Consider the following 20,962-nt stretch of genomic DNA (forward strand, 5'->3'; position numbering starts at 1 on the left):
AAAACTAGGTGAGTAGAAGGCAAGTTTGGAAGCCAGAGGTTCCTTTGAGTCATCAGAAACCCAAAACTCAGCGGAGCCTGTCATTGGCCTCTTCCCAGCGGTGTGCCATGTGTCTGGGTATGGGTGCTGGCCCTCGCCGTCAGTGTCTTAAGTCTCAACTACTGGGGATCTGGGGCACAGCAGCATGGCCCTGGCGCCCTCTGTGCAGTGGCTGCATTAGGGGAGCGGGGAGGGCCTCTTCTAGATTCACCTTGAATTTTGCCACTACCTTTTCATTTTCCAGCTTGATGTAGTTTTTATTTTGGCTCTTGAAACATCAGTTTGACATTTCATGGTTTACTTTTGTTTTTCTTTGTTTTTCTTTTAGCATTTCATATTCCCTTGTCCCCTGTGGAAGGTAAAAGGACTATTTTGTTCAGTGTATCTGCATTAGCATCATTAAGTTTCCATCTCCGCGCCCCGTCGTGCTCTTCCCGTCTCCTCTCATCTGCCCCTTCTGCCCCCCTCTTCCATGTCTCTCGTGTGTCCCCCCTTGTTGCTCTGGCTGCCCTGTGACGCAGACCCCGGGCTGCTGCCGCACACTGGCGGGTGGCCTTGTCTGCTGAGCTGGGCTCTGGCGGGTGGAGCTTCGTGTCCTTTGCGGTTTTCCCCAGGAGGAGCTGCGGCCTTCTTCCGGCTGTCGCCTTTCCGTGGACGAGCTCCCGGAAGTCGGGGCTCTGTGTACGATGAGGGAGAACCTCAAGCCGTGTGTCCTGCAGGAGCACAAGCAGGAGTGCCTCAGATTTTGGTTGTCAACTAAAATAACCAAAGTCCTTATCTTTTTAAGAGTTTGGGGTTTTTTGGGATTTGGTGGGTTTGGTTTGGTTTGTTTTTAGTAAATTTGGAGTCTCTCGGTTTTTCTTTTATTTTCATCATCTACTTTACTTAAACTCTTCAGTGTACTGTAGTACATCTGTCTCTTTGGCTCTTCTTTTTTGGAGAGGTTGGTTTTTTTCTGTTTGTTTTGGTTTTTTGAGACAAGGTCTCGCTCTGTAGTTCAGGCTGGCTTTGAACTCATCCTGTAGCCCAGACTGACCTCAAATTTTCAGCAGTGCTCCTTCCTCAGCCTCCCAAGTTCTGGCATTACAGGCGTGCGCCGCCATGCCCTGCACCTTTGGCTCTTGACTGCCAGCACTGTGGAATGAACGAGTTAAACAGAACAACCCTAACTACTTTAGAAGTCTTGACATCTTCTAGAATCTAAAGAAAGCAAGTGATGCAGGGCTAACGGTGGGTGTGGCTCAGTGGAGAGCTCATCCCAAGCACATGTAGGCCCTGGGCACTCTCTCCCCACTACCAGAACAAACAGTTATAATAAAAATAATGGTGTACTTGAGCCCACAAGGAGCTTAGGACTGAAACGAAGATGCCACAGAACTGGACAAGCTCATCCCATTACTGGGGTCCATATGTATGCAATTAATTAAAAAAATTTTTTAGGTTCTACAGTAATTAGAATAGTCAGGAAATGCTTCTGTAGCTAGAATTCATTGTGTTAAAGTAACAATATAAAATACAGTCTTCAGAGTCACTGTATTTGTAAAGTTAGTGAGTATAGTAAGTCCCTACACTCCTGCCCCTCCTTGCCAACGTTGTTTGTTTTTTTGTTTTCCCAGTACCAGGGATCGAACTCAGCATTTTGTGCTTGCCGGGCAGGCAGGGCGCCACTGAACAGCATCCCCAGCCCCTCTTGCCATCTTTTGTTTGTTTTGTTTTTTACAGTACTGGGGATTGAGCCCGTTGTGTGCTGAGCTGTATCCCTGTGCCTTTTTACTTTTTTGCAGGGCTTTGGTGGGGGGGCTTGTTTTTATTTTGTTTTGCTTTGGAAACATGATCTCACTAAACTGCCCAGACTGGGCTTGAAATTTGTAATCCTCCTGCTTCATCTTCCCACAATGCTGGGATTACTGGTATGTACCACATACCTAGCCCTCTCCACTTTCGTCTTTTATTTTGAGACAGTCTTGCACAGTTACCCAAGCTGACCTCAAACTTGTGAGCCTCCTGCCATAAAGCAACAAAAATAATTGTCTTAACCAGGTTTGATGGCATGGATAAATTCCGGTTCCTTAGGCGGCGGAGGAAGTATTGAAGGTTCACCAGACTAGGTGACAGAGCCGGGAGCCCTGTCTCAAAACAGAAACTGGAGTGAGTGTTGGGAGTGCAGCGCAGTTTGAGGCCTTGGCTCAATTTCCAGTATCACCACAATAACAACAAAAGTGTCTTATAAAACAGTAGGAAGAAAGAATAGCCTTGGAATCCAGGCTCATATCTCCAGCCCAAGGTTTGGAGAGTGTGAGGCAAGCATTCTGTCACTTAGCTGTGCCCTGGGTCGCAGGAACTTCTCACCGGCCCTGCCGAGGAAGGCCTGAGCAACAGCAAGCCGTGAAGCAAGCAGCTCCCGGGGAACCTGCTCTGTGTGGCTTTTCTGAGGGAACAGGAATGTCCGGGGTATGGTTAGGATGAGGGTACAAGTGTCTTCAAGTCCGGCCATGTCATGTGGTTGCATGATTCAATTCAAAATTCCCAAATCCTCACCGCATCAAATAAACACTTACAATATCTGGAGATCAACCATGTAACTATGAATGCTAGAAAAGCCTCAATGTAGAGTGCATTTCAACTTGGAGGGTCACATCACCTCTGTCTGATTCGCTAGCAACATAATTACTTCACTTTTACTTAGTGTATTATCATTCAGGGACCGGAGGAAGGGGAGCAGAAGCTACTAGTAAAAAATGTTTCTTTCTGCCCGCTTCCCCTTGTTACTCTAGGTCCCCAGTCATACCAATGTCATGGCCATTGTGTAACTGTCCAGAAAAACAGTTGGCCTGTGGAGAGGGAACGGCGACTCAGCCTGGTGGCTTTTGGTTACAGGGTGCCCCCGGGTTCCCACGTCATCCCCAGCCAGGGTGGCTCAGGGCCCCCTTGGTATAGTGGCCCCATAGCCGGATGCACACTGAGTCGAGTGGGCCAGTCCCTGTCCCTCAGGCATACACACAGCCCCTGAATATGTTTGGGGAAAGTGCAGCCCAGGCCCCCGCCTCAGGAGTAGGGTTGTAAACTCAGGATAATAGCCAAATGTCGTTTGTCCTCTCTGATTTAGAAATGTTCCTATGAAAGTCACATTTTGAGACCATGAAGTACACGTCTGTATGTGTGGGTATCCGACTCTGAAGAGAGTGAGTGTGGCTACAGCCAGGCCTGAACCCCTAGAGGGCTTCTGTGGACCCCAAGCCCACCCGCTAGGCTCAGGCACGGTGGCACTGGTAGCCCAGGCCTGACCTGCGGGGTCTCCCGTGCTGCGCCACTCCTCTCCCTTAGCAAGACCCACTCTCATCCATGAGCTTGGAAAGGGGCTGAATTCGAATGCCAGAGAGTGGCCTCTGCCCTCTGTCCTTCCTGGGTCACCTCCCAGAGCCTGATATAGGGTCCCAGAGTGAGGACAGGAAAGAAAGTCAGAGAAAAACAGAAGTAATGAACTTTAAAAGAAATAGAAGTGTGAAACATGCTTGATAGGATTTGGCAGTTCTGTGTGGATGTGTTTTTGGTCTTCCTGAGGGTTTTGTTTTTTGGGGGCTTTGCCCATCGTGTGGCTCTCAGGAAAAACCTAGTTATGGTCTTCAAGCAGAAGCACTATTGTAATGCGGAATGAGAGCCAAAGAGGGCTTCATAGCAGATGTGCTTCTGACCCCTCTCATTTCACAACGTGAGCAAAGAGTAGGCTCAGAAGGCAGAGGGACTGCCCGGGCTGCTCTGCAGTCCTAGGAGAGCCAGAACCAGGACCGCATCTCCCGCCCTTGGCCCCGCGCTGTTCTCATCCACGCTTACTCGTTGCTGTCTTCCGGGAAGGGAGTGAGTGCCCGAGAAGTCACCCTGGAACCACAAGCATAGTGCTCTTCGTTTTCTTTTTGCCTACAGTCAAGCCGGGCAATGTAAGGAACATCATTCAGCACTTTGAGAACAGCCAGCAGTATGACGCCCCAGAACCGGGGACCCAGCGACTCTCCACCGGAAGCTTTCCTGAGGACCTGCTGGAGAGTGACAGGTAGCAGTGGCTGGATGGGTGACAGCCGCCCGGGCGCAGGGCTCGGGCAGGGTCTAGCTGCCCCGCCCCCACTGGACCGTGAGTTCCCCAGTGGGACTTTCTCCCCGCCTGAGGGTCCTGGAAGACACCGGGTGTTGTCATAGGCAGTGCAAGCGGAGCCCTGCGGTAGCTGCGGGCTTTACCGTTGTCCTTCAGACACCTCCTACTCCCCGGTAGCTTCCATCCCAGAACTAAGCCAGCAGTATTATGCGCAGGTAATCAGGACACTGACGGACAAGGAGGAAGAGGAACATCTACCTGCCAGTGAAGAAGCTAGAGAGGAGGTCTGCTGGCCTCGTTAGACGCACGATGTAATGGCATCAGACGTCTGCTTCATCACAGGGAGGCACAGCTGACTGATTCAGAATACACTGCACTTCCCTTTTCAAGAAATAGAAGGGGGAGTTGAGGCGGGCACCTGATACCTGTATCTGCACCAGGTTGTAGCTGGAGTCCTTGCCGGGTGCTCTAGGGCCTACTTGCTCTTGAGTGTGGCTTGACAGCAAGTCACTAAAAGCCTACGCCCGACCCTGAAAGACTGCTTGCAGTCAGAATACCCGTGCAGCTCCCTCGGGTCACCCTGGAGGTACAGCGCTGTTGCTGTGTGTACAGGAGAGTAGTGCTGTGTGCAGAAACAAGTCAGAGCCCCGAAACGGGAGTCGAGGCAGGCACAGCGGCGGCAGTCGCTGGGTAGCAGTGAGTATTCCGGCCATTTCCCCGACAGTGAGTATGGAAGTGTAGGTCACACACCCCTGCTGGAGCACAGGGCTCTCCCTTTTAAGCCTTTATAAACTTAGCGTGTGTCGAGAGGAGAACTGGCGATGATCAGAGTGGTGCTGTGGGAGGAGGCGAGTCCTGAGGTCAGTGGGGAACAAACGTGCACTGTGACTGCTGCAGTGGTTGAGGTCGCTTAGCTGCGTCGGACGTGTGAAGAAGACGTTGTCGACACTGACACGTTTGAGGCCTCTCCCAGACTTCATTCTCACCTGGTCAGGTGCACCCGCCCTAGCTGGCGAGGCTTCCCAGGTCCTGAAGCTGTTCTCAGCAGAAGTGTGGGACTCGATGCTTGTAAATTGACTGGCGATCCTGGGGCAGGCGGGTCGGGAGTCATGCAGCTCAGCAGGCCTAGAACACCCCAGTTGAGAAGGCAGGACCCTCAGAACTCCAGCCCAGGGACCCTTCAGGGGAAGCTTGGGGTGCTGACGGGACCCACTGAGGGACAGTGAGAGTTCTGAATTGATCTGGGTTAGGGTTGCTGTAGCAGGTTTCTGAGGGGGAGTTGAGGAGGAACTACTTGGCAGTATGTTGTCACCCTGCAGGGGACGAGCTTCACTGAGCTCCACTCTCTCTGACCGTTTGACGAATATGACCATCAAGACCCTTGCTTCCGCCTGTAGCCTGCTGCTGTGCTGTTAAGAGCTCTCCAGACATCTCCAGGCCTCCTGTGGTCCCTGAACAGAGCAGGATGTAGATTAGTGATAATGTCAGCCAAAGAACAGCCCCACAGGGCCACAGCAGGGGGATGGTGGCACCATCCAGGGACAGCTAGAGGTCACCGGTGCCAGCTGTGTCCGGGCTGATGCACTGCTGGACTCTGCAGGACAGAGGGCTACACCCACTTGGCAGCCTCTCATCGAGTTCTGGACGCAGTCAGTAGTCGGGCACAGCAGGCAGAGCCAGGCCTTGAAAGCGTTCTCCGGCCTGTCTGCTCCCTCGAGAGGCAGTGGGAGCTTGGGAAGGGTGCTGTTAAGATAAGAATGGGAAAAATCCTCACAGCTGGGCCAAAATCCCACACGAGGTCGAATGTTCTAACAGGCAGTGTGGAGAATCCTAGAATCGGTGTGTGCGGAGGGCAACTGCTCCCCTCTAAGATCTTGTCAGGAAAGGGCCCAGCAGAAGCAGTCAGAGCGATGGCAGTGCAGAGCAGAGGCAGGTGACCACTGCTAGACAGCCCCAGGCGCAGGGAGGTGAGACTGGTCCCTGACAGCAACTTACGCCCCAAGTCTGGTTCCCCTCGCCCCAGTTCCAGCTTCCCGTCAGACCCCTTCCTCGCAGGTCACAATGAGGAGGAGAGGAGAGACTGGCCACCGAGCTCGCGGGGACAGGGAGGAGGAAGGGCAGCTTGGTTTGTCCCTGAGCAGCTTCTGCACTGGGCATCTGGGCCGTGCGGGGCAGGTGGGGCAGAGCTGTACCACCGAGGCAGCCTTGAGATAGGGCAGCAGTTAAGCTGAGCGGGATTTTCCCGGGCCTCCCCCAGCTCGCGCTCAGAGATCCGCCTGGGCCGCTCGGAGAGCCTCAAGGGCCGGGAGGAGATGAAGCGGTCCCGGAAGGTGGAGAACGTGCCCCGCTCTCGGAGCGATGTGGACATGGACGCCGCTGCAGAGGCCACGCGCCTGCACCAGTCGGCCTCGTCGTCCACTTCCAGCCTCTCTACCAGGTGGGCACACTGGGCTGCCGCACCGGGGCTTGGGCGGCGGGGTCCCAGGTTCTGAGAGCCGGCACTGCCTCCCGCCACAGGTCTCTGGAGAACCCCACCCCACCCTTCACCCCCAAGATGGGCCGCAGGTAGGTGGCGAGCTGGGTGACACGTCTCTGCATCCCCTTCCCGTGGACGAGGGAAGGCCTGCCCGGGCAGGAGCGGAGCTGAGCTGCCTATCTGCCCCCAGGAGCATTGAGTCCCCCAGCCTGGGCTTCTGCACAGACGCCCTCCTTCCCCACCTCCTAGAGGATGATCTGGGCCAGCTCTCTGACTTGGAGCCAGAACCGGATGCTCAAAACTGGCAGCACACCGTGGGCAAGGACATGGTTGCCGGGCTGACCCAGAGGGAGATTGACCGGCAGGAGGTCATCAACGGTGAGAACGGGCCCCACCGCTGCGGGCTGGTCTGTGGGGAGAGGTGCAGGGCACCAGGACACAAAGCGGGAGGCGACGGGCCAGGGCCCGGACAGCAGGACGAGGTATATCGCAGTTTCAGCCTGGAGGGAGGAGAAAAGTGGCTGCGTGACCTGAAACCAGCACTCCAGTTCCCCCCAAAGTAGAGCAGCATGCAAACCAGATTGTGACTCCGGGTTCTCGCTCATCTGTCTTCTCTGCCTCTCAGAGCTGTTTGTGACCGAGGCTTCCCACCTGCGCACGCTTCGGGTCCTGGACCTCATCTTCTACCAGCGAATGAAGAAGGAGAACCTGATGCCCCGGGAGGAGCTGGCCCGGCTCTTCCCTAACCTGCCTGAGCTGATAGAGATTCACAGTACGCAGCCTTGCCACTTCCCTCAGAGGCCCTCTCTCCATCACAAAGGGCGTGGGCTGTGGACCAACCGCAGGCGCTTCCACCTTCTCTCTTCATCCCAGATTCCTGGTGTGAGGCCATGAAGAGGCTCCGGGAGGAGGGCCCCATCATCAAAGACGTCAGTGACCTCATGCTGGCTCGGGTATGGCTCACTTCCCCCCATGGCAAGGTGGAGACTGGGAGTTTAGCCGGGTGGGAGTGACCGGGGGTGGAGCCCGGTGGGGGATGTGATGCCGGGCCATGTCCGCCGCCCCTTCAGTTTGACGGCCCTGCCCGAGAGGAGCTCCAGCAAGTGGCTGCACAGTTCTGCTCCTGTCAGTCAATAGCCCTGGAGCTGATCAAGACCAAGCAGCGCAAGGAGAGCCGCTTTCAGCTGTTCATGCAGGTTCGTCCTAGCTGTGCCTCCTCCCAGCAAGTCCACCGGTGGCCCCTGGCTCCCTCACATTTCCCCGCCTCTCCTCTGGCTGTGGAGGACTAAGCCATGCCCTCACCCTGGCTGCCCTGCCCCTCCAGTGTCGTGACACACGGCACCCTGTAGGGCTAGATCCTTACCTGGAGAGGATGCTGGATTAGCAGCCAGAGAGGGTCCTCGTCTGCGAAATGCGGACAAGACCTGCCCGTCTCTTTGAACCGTACCCCTTCCTTGGGCTGATGGCACCCTGCCACCGCCATTTCAGAGTGACCGTCTGCTGTTGGACCTGTGTGGCATGAAGCCAGCCACAGCCACAGCTGAAATCATTCTTGTGTCCAGGAGGCCGAGAGCCACCCTCAGTGCCGGCGGCTGCAGCTCCGCGACCTCATCATCTCCGAGATGCAGCGGCTCACCAAGTACCCACTGCTGCTGGAGAACATCATCAAATACACCCAGGGTGAGCACGGGGATGGGCAAGGCCCTCGCCGGGCCACGTCTCAGGACTTCAGCAAGCACGAGACCTTTACGGTCTTCAGTGCCCTCGTCCTTGTCTTGTTTGCTATGTCTCAAAGAAAGTGTTCATCAGTGTGCTTTGGAAAATGCAAGGAGCTCAGCAGGGGAAGGAGTGAGGCTTCTGTACAAACCACAGGCTGGCCCTCAAGGGCACCTTGGTTCTTCCCAGCCATCCCAGGGGCCGGGCTGGCGTCAGCCGCTGCGGCTCCCTGCTGGCTGCCTGTGTGCAGTGCACAGACAGCTGCATGTGCTGACGCTGAAGCCCCAGGAACAGGCTGAGAAGGATCTGACCCTGAGCCGCCCATGTACAGAGGTCCTGAGCACCCCTCAGTCCTGGGAATTTTGCACAGTGGAGCCAGGATAGAGATGTTGCGAACCCTGGCCTGGTTTGAGCAGGTTTTCCTAGAGGCTTCTTCCTCGTTGTTACCAGCAGCAGGTCTGGCTTGTTCCAGGCAGGGATTCCCAAAGCCGTCAGTGTCAGAAACCTAGGAATCTGCCGCGTCGGTCCTCCGGTGAGGCGAGCCGGCTCACCTCCGCACCTGCACGGCTGTGAGGGAGCAGTGGACTGCAGTGCGTCTGGCTGAGGGAACCCTAACCACTGCCCCCGTGCTGTCTGTTAGCTGCTACTGCAGAGCATGAGAAGCTGTGCCGAGCCCGAGACCAGTGCCGGGAGATCCTCAAGTTCGTGAATGAAGCAGTGAAGCAGACCGAGAACCGGCACCGGCTGGAGGGCTACCAGAAACGCCTGGACACCACCGCCCTGGAGCGGGCCAGCAACGCCCTGGCCGCAGAGTTCAAGGTAGGAGTCAGAACCCGCAGCCCAGACACACAGACAGACACACACACGCACACACACACGCATGCACGCACACACACACACCACACACCCTTCTTCGGCACCCTTAGGGCAGAACTAGTGGGGGCCTGCAGAGTCTCTGGTAGGAGACGGGCCGTCATCGTCAGCACTGTCCTTGGACGGGCAGAGCAGACGCCTCTCCAGGTGAAGGCAGGTGGATGCCAGAGCAGAGCGTGGGGAGGGAGTTACGGCAAAGGGGATGATCCTTTGGGCAGGGGTAGCAATGAAGGCAGGAGGGAGCGAGCAGGAGAGTGGCCCCTTGGGGAGACGGGCATGTGGGGGAAGCTGGGAGGGAGACCAGGCCAGAGCCCGGCAGACCACCGCGCGCAGCTTCGTAGTTGCCTTCTTACTTCGCTGTGTCCCCCATGAGAGCATAAAGGAAGACTGTTCCCCTCTTCACTGCCGATCCCCAGCGCACAGTAGGTCCCTAGGCACCCGTGTGAACGAGCAGTGCTGTCTCCTTACAGAGCCTGGATCTCACAAGCAGGAAGATGATCCACGAGGGGCCCCTGACCTGGAGGATCAGCAAGGATAAGACCTTGGGTATGTACCACCAGGCACTGAGGCGTCTGTGGTGTAAACCCCGGAAGCTGTGGCCCCACAGGGATGTTGGGGTAGCGGGGGCACTAGGACAAGACTCTGACGGTAGCTCGGGGACCCTTAAGCACGAGAGAAAGGACTCCCAGGGCCACGCCGGCATCCCTGGTGCAGCAGGCTCCACCTCGCCCCCAGACCTCCACGTGCTGCTGCTGGAGGACCTGCTGGTGCTGCTGCAGAGACAGGACGAGCGGCTGCTGCTGAAGTGCCACAGCAAGACGGCCGTGGGCTCTGCCGACAGCAAGCAGACGTTCAGCCCCGTGCTCAAGCTCAACGCCGTGCTCATCCGCTCTGTGGCCACAGGTACCCACGGGGAGACGTCCACGGCCCTGACGCAGAGCCACCGGGGCCTGCCGGGACCTCCTTGTCCCCCATGCACCTTCCCATGACCCAGCCTAGCAGGACAGTGGTGGGGGTGGGGCAGCTGGGGCGAGGACGGCTTAGGTGGAGTGCGCTGCTCAGTCCTCAGGGCAGTGCTAGAGGGGACGGTAGGGTGCCCAGGGCTGGGAAAAATAGGACGGGCAGGAAGAGGAAGACAAGCCTTCTGCACGAGCACGCGCGCCCAGGCAGAGTACTCAGAAGACGAAAGGCCACAGCGCTGTGCCGACCAAGCGCAGCAGCCAGAGGTGAGTGGGGAAGTGTGGAGGGCCGAGGGCCTCTCCCACTTCATCTGACCCAGCGCTGCCTGCCCCTCCGGAGTGGGCATCCAGGGACAGCAGGAGTAGAGAGATTTGTAAACCCAAGCACCGTACGCACATCAGGCCTGGGGCCCGAGAGCAGGAGGGCAGAGGGACCTCTGTGACAGTGACAGGAGGCGGTCCAGAACTTCCTGTCTCTGTGAGTGGGTCTCCGGTGGTTCTGATAGCCCGCACTGGTGTGCGTCCATGCCTAACTCCGCCTTCCGGTCTCACTGTTACATCTGCCAGCCCCGTCGACGCTCTCCGTTTTGTCCCTTCACACAGACAAACGGGCCTTCTTCATCATCTGCACCTCGGAGCTGGGCCCGCCCCAGATCTATGAGCTGGTCGCACTGACGTCCTCAGAGAAGAACACGTGAGAATTGGTGGGGGGGTCCTGCGCACCCCGTCCCTTTGGGACCTGGGTGGTGTGTATGCAGACGGCGGGCGGGCACGAGGCCGAGGCTGGGCCCCAGAGCCGTCCCTGGGCGAGGAGCTGGGAAGGAAGTGAGGGACAGGCGTAGAGAAGCCGTGGGTGACGGTCCCACCCTGACCCGGGTCCTGGAATAGTCGTGTTGAGTCTGTGCACCCTTCCAGGCCCTCCTCCCCCGCTGCACTGCCCACCCCTGCCATGAGGCAGCGTGGCACAACAGAAGGAGAAGGGTTGAGTCGGGCGGCTTCCCACCCGCAGTGTCCTCTGCAGGGTTTCAGTGGTGCTACCTCCGAGTCGCTTCAAAGGGGGACACACAGAGTGCTTAGCGCAGGGCTTACCAGGGCCGTCCCCTAGTTGGTGGCTACAAGTCCTACAAACTCAGGGGAGCCGCCTGGGAACCGAGGGAGGTGGGTAACGGCTGGGCAGAGGGTCCACGGATGCAGCTGGGCACTCAAAGCTTTGGAGCAGGGTGGCTCGGGGGACGAGCTGGGCGCCTCACCACAGTCCTCTCTTCCTGCCAAGCAACAGATGGATGGAGCTCCTGGAAGAGGCTGTGCGCAACGCCACCAGGCACCCCGGAGCTGCCCTGGTGCCCGATCTGCCTCGGCCTGCAGGCCCCCAGGAGCCAGCTAACCAGGGCCCCGCCTCCAGCAGGTGCAGTGCTGAGCCCTCCGGCCCGTGCCAGCCCCACCCCGAGCTGCCTGCTTCCTGCTGCTCTCCAGGCTCTCGCCCCTGGAGGGCAGCCTGGGCAGGGCACGCGGTCAGGGAGGCGGAGGAACGGGCTGCTCTTGCTCTGTCCCTACCCCCGTGGCCTCCCACCAGGCTGCCCTAACGGAGACCGCCTGAAGTAGAGCTGGGCACAGAATGGGGGCACCCGCCCACCCTGTCCCGACCAGGCGGGTGAAGAGGTCCGGCCCTGCGTTCTTGGAAGCTGCTTTCTCATTACCCTGCTTGTTCTGAGTCTGCAGTGGCCTTTTGTGGCAGCAGAACTGGCAGCAGCCGGCCGCCTCTCACCACAGCGGTTTCTCCCCTCAGGATAGGCCTGGACGACTCGGAAGTGTTCCACAGCGGGGCCGAGCCTGAGGAGCTGCCTGGAGGTATGGCCCGCTGCTCCGCTCTTGCCTCAGGTCAGGGGGGACGCAGGGTGACAGGGCATCCATCCGGCCGGAGCCGAGGTCCTGACGGGATGAGCAGGCCGGAAACAGCGGGAAGAGCCTAAACTGAGGACAGACTGGTGGGCAGAAAGCTCACTTGACAGGGAGATCAGTGGAGGAAGCTGCCAGGGCGGGTGAAGTGGGCATCTCAGATTTCTCCTGGGAGTTTTTATGTTAGGGAGTTAGACGGTTTGGAGGGAATCTTGGCCTCCCTGGCTGGGCCCCTCTTGGTGTGCTGCGTAGAATGCTCTTCCTGCCAACTCCATACCTCCTTGCAGTCCCGCTCTGAGTCCCCTCCAACCACATCATTTGATATGGTGACCAAGGGCCGGGGATACAGCTCAAGGGAGCCACACCTGCCTCACAAGCGCAAGGTCCTGAGTTTGAGGCCTGGTACCAGAAAGAAAAAAAAAAATTTTTTTTTTTTTTTTTTTTTAACTAGCATTCCTGGTGCCTCATACCCTGCTGTTTTGTCATCTTTCCCACAGCTCTCAGCTTCTAACAAACTATATGATCCACCTTTTTTTGTTTGTTTATTTTTTGTTTTTTGAGACAGGGTCTCACTATGTAGTTGAGACTGACCTGGAACTCACTGTGTAGCCCAGGCTGGTCTCGAACTCCCAGTGATCTTCTGCCTCAGCCTCCCGAGTGCTGGGATTACAGGCGTGGGCCATCACGCCTGGCATCCACCTTTTTATTTATCTGTGTCCCTGTACTAGAGTTTAAACCACCCTCCCCACCCCCAGGCAGGGGTCTGTTTTGCCCATCTTTGATGTGTGCCAACAGCCTGGATGGTGGCAGCCACTGGAGGTGCTTGGTAAACCTGTGCAGACCTTAGCACACAGTGCCCCTGGATCCACTGAAGGGGTGTGGGTTCATCTACAAGTGTCCTCACCCTGCCTCACAGCCCCTCTGACTCGAAACAGGCCCTGGGACCCAGCAGAGAGTCCAGGTGAAGCAGCCAGTGCCACCTGAGGAGCCTGGGGAGGGCAGTGCCGAGGGAGAGGAGCTGGAGGCCCTGCCTGTCCCCTCCCACACCCTGAATGGAGACAGCAGGGGCATCAGGACAAGGGACCCCATCAGCCTGGCCCTCCCAGGTCCTCTCTTCATGGAAGGACTGGCGGATTCAGCCCTGGAAGATGGTAAGTATGTGGCCAGTGTGAGCTTCAGCCTCCCCTTCTCAAGGCTCTCCCCAGTCATACCTGAGGGCAGGCGGATGTGGACACCTGCCGTGGGCCAGCTCAGGCCTCCCCGAGCCCTCCACCCCGGCGCAGCATAGGTCCTGTGCCGGGGAAGCCAGCGTCACCCTTCTCCCTCCAGTGGAGAACCTGCGACACCTGATCCTGTGGAGTCTGATGCCGGGTCACAGCACAGACACTCAGGCCACTGGAGAGCCTGAGGATGACCTGACACCCACGCCTTCCATCATCGGCGTCACCTCTCACCCCTGGGATCCGGGCTCCCCAGGACCGGCTCCCACCAGAGGTGATGGGGACAGTGCCCCGCTCCCGGGTCCAGAGGGAGGCCAGCCAGAGCAGGAGGATGCAGCTCGCTCTCTAGCACACCTGCCCCCAAGGACCCGGAATTCTGGGATCTGGGAGTCTCCCGAGCTGGATAGGAATCCAGAGGAAGAGGCCTCAAGCGCGGAAGCAGCAGGAAGTTACAAAGTTGTGAGGAAAGGTGAGATGCCTTGGAATGGCTACTGCTTTTGCTGGGGTAGAGGCGAGTCTTGTAGAGGCTGCCTCATCCCCCTCTTTATCCTGGGGACTCTGTGAGGAGAGGAGGGCACTGGGTTCTGGGGGAAGGAGGCGCATCCACACCATGCAAAGGCTTTGCAGTCAGACAGCTGAGGTTCAGCGCCTTAGCTGTGCTGTGAACGTCTGCGTGACCTGAGCAAAGTTGCGATCATCTCTGCGCTCCATTCTGTAACATGAGGACATTTCCTGCCACCCAGCAGAAACCAGCTTCCACTGAGTCTCTGTTCTTCACCACCCTTCAAGTCCCGAGGAAAGCGGGGGAGGGCCTGTGCCTGAGGGAACAGGTGACAGGAAGGGCAGCTCACGCCAGGCGGAGAGCGGGTCCGAAGAGTGGTGGGTGGCAAAGACGCCGAAAGCTGGCACGGGAGGCTGGTGGGCTCCACTCCACGCTGGCGCCACAGGGGCTTCCTGTCCCCTCCGCGCCCCATGCTGCCTCTCCCCGTCTGCCTGAGGTGTGCCCACTTCCGGTTTCTGGGAACTGACATTCTTCCCTCTGTCTTTCGGTGAAGTGGTGGAAAGTTCTCCTCAGCTCCCAGGAGTGACCGTGTGTGATCTTACGCTCACAGTGTTCTTCCCCTTCTTCTTTCTGCCACCCCTCCCTTTCCTCGTCCTCCCTGCTTGTTCCCTTCCCTTTCCTTGTCTTCTGGCCTCTCCTCTCGCTGGTGGTGGTGGTGTCGGTGCAGCTGAGATGGCAGGCAGCAAAGCTGTCCCTGCACTGCCCGAGAGTGGCCAGTCAGAACCTGAGCCACCCGAAGTGGAAGGCGGAACAAAGGCTGCGGGTAATCAGCTTCTCCTTTAGCCAAAGCCAGGCAGGGCCCGGGGCAGAGCTGGGCCTGGGTCCTCAGACCTTGCCTAGATGCAGGTGCGCTGGGATCCTCAGCTGTCTGGAGTGGGTGGAGACCCTGCACCACAGTCCAACCTGTAGCTTTTGAAAACCGCCGTTTGGGAGTGTGTGGCCCCTTTCAGAGCTTGTGCCCCTTGTGAGGGGAGGCACAGCAGCCAGCCGCGGCCCTTAACCTGGTACGCTGAGCAGGCACCACTCCAGGGCCACTGTGGAGCCCTCCGTACTCTCGGACCCCAGTCCTCCTCCCTGGCTCTGGCCTCCCTCCGCTGTGACACTTGAGACACTGACACCCGTGGCAGCGTGGATGACACTGCTGCCGCCACCGCCGCCCCTTCCGTAGGGCCTGAAACCTGCCCAGTCTTCCCTTCCCTCCCTTCAAGGCGGCTACCCAGATGGGACCTGCCCCTCCCGTCCATCCTCTCACTGCCCCTCCCTGGCATGTGGCCAAGCTGAGGGAAGAGCTGGGTGCACGTGCGGCCCGCGGGCTCACACTGGTCAGAGAAGGCTGCCCTGCCCATCCTGCCTGCTGGTGACCTCGTGGGAGGGGACTCGGTGTCTCTCTGCTCGCCTCCTGATCGCTCTCCCGCCCTCTCTCTCCTCATGGGAACAGGGAACTGTTTTTATGTCAGCATGCCAGCAGGACCAGTGGACTCCAGCACCGACCCTTTAGGGGCACCCCCAGGCCACCCCCAGCCACAAACAGGCAGTGGAGATCCGAGACTCCCCAGCCACTCTGCCCCTGGCCTGGCCCTCAGGGACGTGGGCATGATCTTCCGCACCATCGAGCAGCTCACCCTCAAACTCAACAGGCTCAAGGTGAGGGACACAGGGGGAGTCCTGGGTGCATCCTGTCACCCAGGACCGTTCCCCCAAAGTGAGGTGCCCGTGGGAGCCCTAGACCTGGCCTCTGCCCCCAGCCACCTTGACCTCACAGCCCTGTCCCAGGCGGCACAGCTGGGCCTGTGAGCGAAGGAACCTGAGCAGACCGTCCTGACTCTTGCAGGACATGGAGCTGGCCCACAGAGAGCTACTCCGATCCCTTGGTGGAGAGTCCTCTGGTGGCACCACACCCGTGGGCACTTTCCACACAGACACACCCAGGTGGACAGATGGCTTCCTCTCCCCTCCAGCCAAGGAAGCCCTGGCCTCTGACCCCCGGGACAGCTGTGCGCTGGAGTCCCACCCTGAGGACGGTGAGTGAAGCGGCTGCTGTGCCTCCCTGAGGGAGGAGGTTCCGGCGCTGAGCGTCTTCTTTGTCCTTGATGAGTAGCGCTCACTTCCTCAGCACCAGAAAGTGATCTTTTCAAGACACCCACAGAAGATCCGCCAAAGATGGCCCCCGAATTGAACCCTCTTTCCTTGTGCTGCACATACTGTGCACCAGAGGGAGCCTGGCCTCACACCGACAGCCTGTCCTTATTAAATGTTCAGAACCAGTGAAGTGGCTCAGGGACACAGCTGTGTCCTCACTCAGAAAGACAGAGCACGTGCCTACGTGATCTAAGGGTGTGGGGGCTGACAGAACAGAAGTGGGGCTCAGTACCCAGCCTTGTTCAGGGCTTTCTAGACAGCACAGGCACGGCCATCTCCTCACCCCGCTGTTCCCTCACAGGCTGTGACGCCCCTCGGGAAGACAGCGCTGCAGACACACCCCTGTCACCAGGGCTGTAGCCACCGTGACAGCCAGATCCTGTGCGTGCGTCCCCACTTCTCCGGCAGGGACCAGCCTGAGGCAGAGGCAGAGGCGCAGGCAGGAGACCCCAGACTCCTTGTGGACCGGGCAGTGGGGAAGCGGGTGCAGCTGAGGCCCGGGGAGCCCCGCGTGTTGCTGGGTCTGCACAGAGCGAAGTCTGGTCTGTCTTCCCTTCCCTCCCTCAGGCCCAGCCCTCCAGGGCCTCCGCCTCCCTAGCATGCTGAGCGCACGTGCAAGGCCCTGCCCCACATAGCCCGCCCAGCGCCCTGCGTGCAGGAGGCGGCGGCTGTGGTGTAAATGCACTTTCTTCCTCTCCTTCTCCTCGGGACCCCAGGCCAAGCTGGGTGTCTCCCCTCGGTCACTTTGGCTTCCTATAAATATGTATGTATTGTATGTGCATCTTTGCTATTGTAAATACCTTGACCTTTCTGTTTCTATCCCTGGGTGCTGGAGGTAGTTACAAAAAGGACCGCTAGGGGAGGGCAGGGCTGTCACTGGCCCAGGCTCGGGGCCTGCAGGAGCCAGGCCGGACTGGCCCTGTGCTGTCAGGAGGCCTCCTGGCCCCTCCTCTGGCCCGGTGCGGAGCTGCGCATCTCCGAGGACTTGCAGGACCCTCGGTCAACAGGGGTCAGGGCACCCTCTGTGTCCTCCCTCCCTGCCTGCCCTAGAGAGACCCGAGTAGCAGGTACGGCACTGAAGATGGACCCCAGGAGGGGAGGGGACTGGAATGCTGGAGTCCCTGGATTAACTAACCCAGGACCACCCCTGGGGCCACCACAGCCTGGGGCATCGTCCTTTCCTCGCTCCAGCCCCACCGAAGACTAGAATATACACACTGTGCAAGGTGTATATATATATATATATAGCTGTTAAGATAATGTATACCCTTATTTTCTTCCTTTCATGGTTAAGATTTTTTTTTTTAAAAAAAAAAAAGTTAAATATTCTTCCATTGTGGTATGTGTGATTCTTGGGACCAAGGTGCCAAGAGATGCTGACCAATACCATTCCTGAGGCCACAGCCTGGGCGCCCGGTCTCACCAGGTCCTTTCCCAGACCTTCAGGGGTGTGCTTGCCAAAGGGGATGGGAGTGAGCTAGGAAACTCAGTGCCCTCAGTTTGCACAGCAACAAAGGGACCTCAGGAAAAGCCCGCGGGTGGCGGCTGCACAGGACTGCGAGGTGCGGGCTCATGCAGGCCTGGCAGCACCCCTGCCTCAGACATAGCGACATCGCCAAGGGTGAGGACAGGAGCTCCGGGAGGACGTGGGTGGGGCTGACAGGAAGCCAGGGAAACCAGGGGTCCTGAGCCATAGTGGACCCTGAGGGGTCCCAGGCCAAGGTGGGGCAGGGCTGGGCTCAGACTGCTGACAGCACTAGTCTTGCCATGTAGGTGCTGAGACCCTTCGTGCCCTCTTCAGAGCGTATTTCCTTAACAGCCCTGGCCCCTTCCGTGCTCGTCAGACACCTAGGTGGGCCAGATGGGGTTCGGGATGGGGCCAGCTCAGTACCTCTGACGGGTCTGGGCAGCCAGCAGAGGGGCAGTGCCCTGGCAGCTGAACAGTGAAGTGATCCAGACTGTCGCTTCTGACCGTGTAATGTGAAGGGATCAAGTGTGGAACAAACTTTTCAAACACCCTCAAAGAAAAGTGTGCCTGGTCGAGGTCTCACTGGGCATCCCCACAGACGATGACAACAGGAGACGCATCTGTGGCCCAGAGCCTCCGTCCGTCCGTAAGGTGGGAGGGGCTAGGTAGAGAAAGGCTGGGCCTCCTCGTCCCTGAGCTTGACCTTGACGGGGTCCTTTGGTAGCAACAGCTCCTGGATCATGGCATACATGGGACATTGTGGGTCGAAGGAGTTTTTCTAGAGGAAGAAAAGAAAGGTTGGCAGCTGACAGGAATGAAGATAAGTCCTCTAAGAAAGCAGATACCCTATAGCAGGCACGTTAGGGGCTAGCAGACATGGAGTGGATCGCTGCTTACCTTAGGGAAAGAGGAACACAGCTTACGTTGTAATTTAAGAAAAAAAATGGGGCTGAAGACCCACCTCAGAAATGGGACAGCAGAGGGGAGAGGGACTCACCGCCAGGGACAGCCACAGCAGCCCCACAGGGCCCTTGGATGCACTCTTGGGCTTGGAGAACTGTGCCTGGTACTGCACTGCTGTGAGGAAGCCCTCCAGCCCCACCTCTGTGATGCAGTTTCCTGGTGGCAGGAGGTGGCCTGTCACAGCCTGCTCCACCGCATCCCAACTCCTTGACTGCTTCCTGTTCCCACTTCACCCGTCCCCATCTGTCTCCTGTCCTCAGCCCCAGCCTCTGACGTGATGCCCAACCACAGAAGAGGCAGACATAGGCACCCGCCTGACCGGAACTGCGGGTGGGACAGGGGAGACTGGCAGACTTACCGAGGAGGTTCAGGTGCAGAAGGACCTTGTTCCCAGGCATGAAAACCTTCCCCTCACGGTGCTCCATGGGTTCCAAGAGGGGATTGATCATCTCTGTAGCTTCTGCAACCAGCTGCTAAAGCAGAACACAGTGCAGCAGAGGAGAAGGGAGCCGCTCAGCAGGCCAGTCATTCGTTTATTCAACATACATATTTTGCATGCAGGCTAGAGTCCAGGATCTGTCCTAGGTGCTGGGGACACAAAGATAGATAGCCCATACAGGCCTCCAGAAGTGTCTGGGTGTGTGGGCGCAGAGAATTAGGCACTCAGGATGGCAGAGGTGAGCTGCGAATGCTATGGAGTGGGGTGGGGGGCTTCGGTCCCCATCTGGGCATGGGGACAGCTGGAGGACGGGCCTGTGAGCTGCAGCGTGAAGCTACTGACGCTCAGCGAGGGGACAGGATTCAGGCACAGGATGCGGCAGCTGCAAAGGCTCTGCAGGCTGGACGCAGCACACGGAATTGGAAGCAGTGAGAGCGGACGGGCCAGGGGACAGTGAAGGCACGGGAGAAAGGGCTGGCGAGAAGGAGCCTGCTCAAGACAGGCCACAGTGGCTCTCCCTCCGACTTCCCGCTCCAAGAGCTTGTCTGGGGAACCGGGGAGACTCCTGCAGTGGATGGGACCTTCCCTGCCTGGGAGGCTTCAGCGGGGCCGGGGTGGTGGGAGAGGACAAAAAAACAGGAGGACACAGAGAGAGCCCTGGTGGCAGACAGGACAGAGCTGGAAGTGTGAAGTCGACACCCCAGGCAGATTTCGGAGCACAGAGCAGGTTGGGCCAAGCTGAGCAGGAAAGAAGATGCAGAGGCAAGAAAAGTTCTGAAGGGGCCACAGCTAAAACCTGCCCTGAGCAGCTGCTCCGAGGGCTGAGAAAAGACACAGTTCCTGTGCAACTGTCCGAGCCAACAGCGGAGCTGGTGGCCTTCGGAGAAGCAGCTTCCATTGGGGCAGCAGATCCGAAGTGTGGGCTACAGGACAAGGACGGGGAGGAGGACTCGTCCACATTAGGAGGGCAGGGAAGGGCTGAGTGCTGCTGCCACCGCAAGCCCGGGCTGGGGTGGAGGGCTTTTCAGGTGTGGGAACAGGATGGAGGGCAAAATGTGAGAAAAAATGGCCTCTGCCACAGCCTCTCCCGCCCCTCGGCCACTCACCTCGGATTCCAGGAGGATGCTGCGCTTCTCCTTGCTCCCGGGCTTGGCCCCCTTTCCCCTGCTCGGCTTCTGCTCGGGGATGGTTACCTCTGGCCAGAAGGGGGCCGGAAGGCACAGTGCAGACCTTGGACACCGCCCGGGCTCCCGGGGAGAATGGGCAAGGTGGGCTAGCAGACGCCGAGCTTTGGGTTTGGAGGTAACAACCGCAAGGCCCCAGCTGGGTAGGCGGGCCCCTTGGCCCAGTTCTGGGGTCCCGGCAGTGGAAGGGAGGTCAGCCACTGCGCCCCGAAGAGAGGCCTGAGCGGGGCCCACGGCTTTAACCTCCTCTGCGCAGGGTGTGTGCACTTACTGCCCTTGCCGGGCTTCGCCGCGTCTTCTTTCTTAGGGGTCCCTTGTGTGGGCGACTTCTCCTTAACCACTTCCTGCGGGGGGGCGAAGTGAAAGCCCCACGTCCAGGGGCTGGCCAGTGGCCTGAGGCCCCGGCGGCCTCCTAGCTTCTCTCCCAGTCCGCCCAGCTGTCCCCACACCTACCCCTGGCTTCTCCTTTTTCTTGACCAGGCCCTTCAGGGTTTTCGTTGACTGCATCTTTTCCACCAGAACCACGCTGCTGATCCCCCCCATCTGAGGCTTCTCCCGCTCCATTTTGGCATCCGCTTGTCGGGAGGAGGTCGGCTGAGCTCACGAACGAGGGGGAGGAGGAGCAGCTGAAGGCCCTCTTCAAAGGAGGAGGCGGGCGGCGCCCACGTCGGGCAGCACCCATCGCCCCGTGGCGAAGGCAGGTGTGAGGGGCTGTTCTGAGGGGCGGCAGGTGAGGCGCAGACTCCCGCTGAGTGGGAACAGCTGGGGACTATGTTAAGTGTGGTCCCTGAATTCACCCTGTAAGGCAGGGACTGGTATCCCAACTTGCAAAAAAGGAAACAGGCAGGGTCTGAGTCCGGGCCACAAAGCTGGTCGTGGCGAGCTGGACCTCGCATCCGGTCTGGGCCTGGTCCTCGGTGCCTCCCCGGCCCGCAGGGAGG

The 20,962-nt window shown here is 58.6% G+C and overlaps 2 protein-coding genes across 14 annotated transcripts in view; one reads left to right on the plus strand and one right to left on the minus strand.

Annotated features, from left to right (window-relative positions):
- The window catches only part of Arhgef11 (Rho guanine nucleotide exchange factor 11), a 112,588-nt gene extending 95,380 nt beyond the window's left edge, over positions 1 to 17,208 (plus strand). For 9 of the 13 annotated variants that reach the window (XM_010643773.3, XM_010643776.3, XM_010643777.3 and 6 more), the window contains 21 exons: positions 368 to 397; positions 3,961 to 4,087; positions 6,384 to 6,563; positions 6,644 to 6,691; positions 6,793 to 6,980; positions 7,228 to 7,374; positions 7,476 to 7,555; positions 7,673 to 7,798; positions 8,165 to 8,282; positions 8,959 to 9,137; positions 9,662 to 9,737; positions 9,927 to 10,094; positions 10,754 to 10,844; positions 11,430 to 11,555; positions 11,937 to 11,998; positions 12,982 to 13,197; positions 13,376 to 13,735; positions 14,496 to 14,591; positions 15,267 to 15,472; positions 15,660 to 15,849; positions 16,269 to 17,208. In XM_010643773.3, the coding sequence (XP_010642075.1) occupies positions 368 to 397; positions 3,961 to 4,087; positions 6,384 to 6,563; positions 6,644 to 6,691; positions 6,793 to 6,980; positions 7,228 to 7,374; positions 7,476 to 7,555; positions 7,673 to 7,798; positions 8,165 to 8,282; positions 8,959 to 9,137; positions 9,662 to 9,737; positions 9,927 to 10,094; positions 10,754 to 10,844; positions 11,430 to 11,555; positions 11,937 to 11,998; positions 12,982 to 13,197; positions 13,376 to 13,735; positions 14,496 to 14,591; positions 15,267 to 15,472; positions 15,660 to 15,849; positions 16,269 to 16,327 (2,873 nt within the window). In that variant the 3' untranslated portion in view covers positions 16,328 to 17,208. The remainder of the gene's footprint in view (positions 1 to 367; positions 398 to 3,960; positions 4,088 to 6,383; positions 6,564 to 6,643; positions 6,692 to 6,792; positions 6,981 to 7,227; positions 7,375 to 7,475; positions 7,556 to 7,672; positions 7,799 to 8,164; positions 8,283 to 8,958; positions 9,138 to 9,661; positions 9,738 to 9,926; positions 10,095 to 10,753; positions 10,845 to 11,429; positions 11,556 to 11,936; positions 11,999 to 12,981; positions 13,198 to 13,375; positions 13,736 to 14,495; positions 14,592 to 15,266; positions 15,473 to 15,659; positions 15,850 to 16,268) is intronic. The other 4 variants (XM_033758216.1, XM_033758212.1, XM_033758211.1 and 1 more) reach the window with 2 other exon arrangements.
- Positions 17,209 to 18,074: 866 nt separating this feature from the next.
- Lrrc71 (leucine rich repeat containing 71) overlaps positions 18,075 to 20,962 on the minus strand; it is a 10,403-nt gene continuing 7,515 nt past the window's right edge. Inside the window, exons 9-14 of the mRNA XM_033758082.1 lie at positions 20,475 to 20,623; positions 20,293 to 20,365; positions 19,944 to 20,032; positions 18,757 to 18,871; positions 18,433 to 18,554; positions 18,075 to 18,213 (exon numbers count right to left, since the gene is read on the minus strand). Coding sequence (XP_033613973.1) covers positions 18,097 to 18,213; positions 18,433 to 18,554; positions 18,757 to 18,871; positions 19,944 to 20,032; positions 20,293 to 20,365; positions 20,475 to 20,623 — 665 coding nt within the window. The 3' untranslated portion in view covers positions 18,075 to 18,096. The remainder of the gene's footprint in view (positions 18,214 to 18,432; positions 18,555 to 18,756; positions 18,872 to 19,943; positions 20,033 to 20,292; positions 20,366 to 20,474; positions 20,624 to 20,962) is intronic.

The sequence above is a fragment of the Fukomys damarensis genome, unplaced genomic scaffold (genome assembly GCF_012274545.1).
Source record: "Fukomys damarensis isolate Sample0158 unplaced genomic scaffold, DMR_v1.0_HiC HiC_scaffold_33, whole genome shotgun sequence".
Lineage (NCBI taxonomy): Eukaryota > Metazoa > Chordata > Mammalia > Rodentia > Bathyergidae > Fukomys > Fukomys damarensis.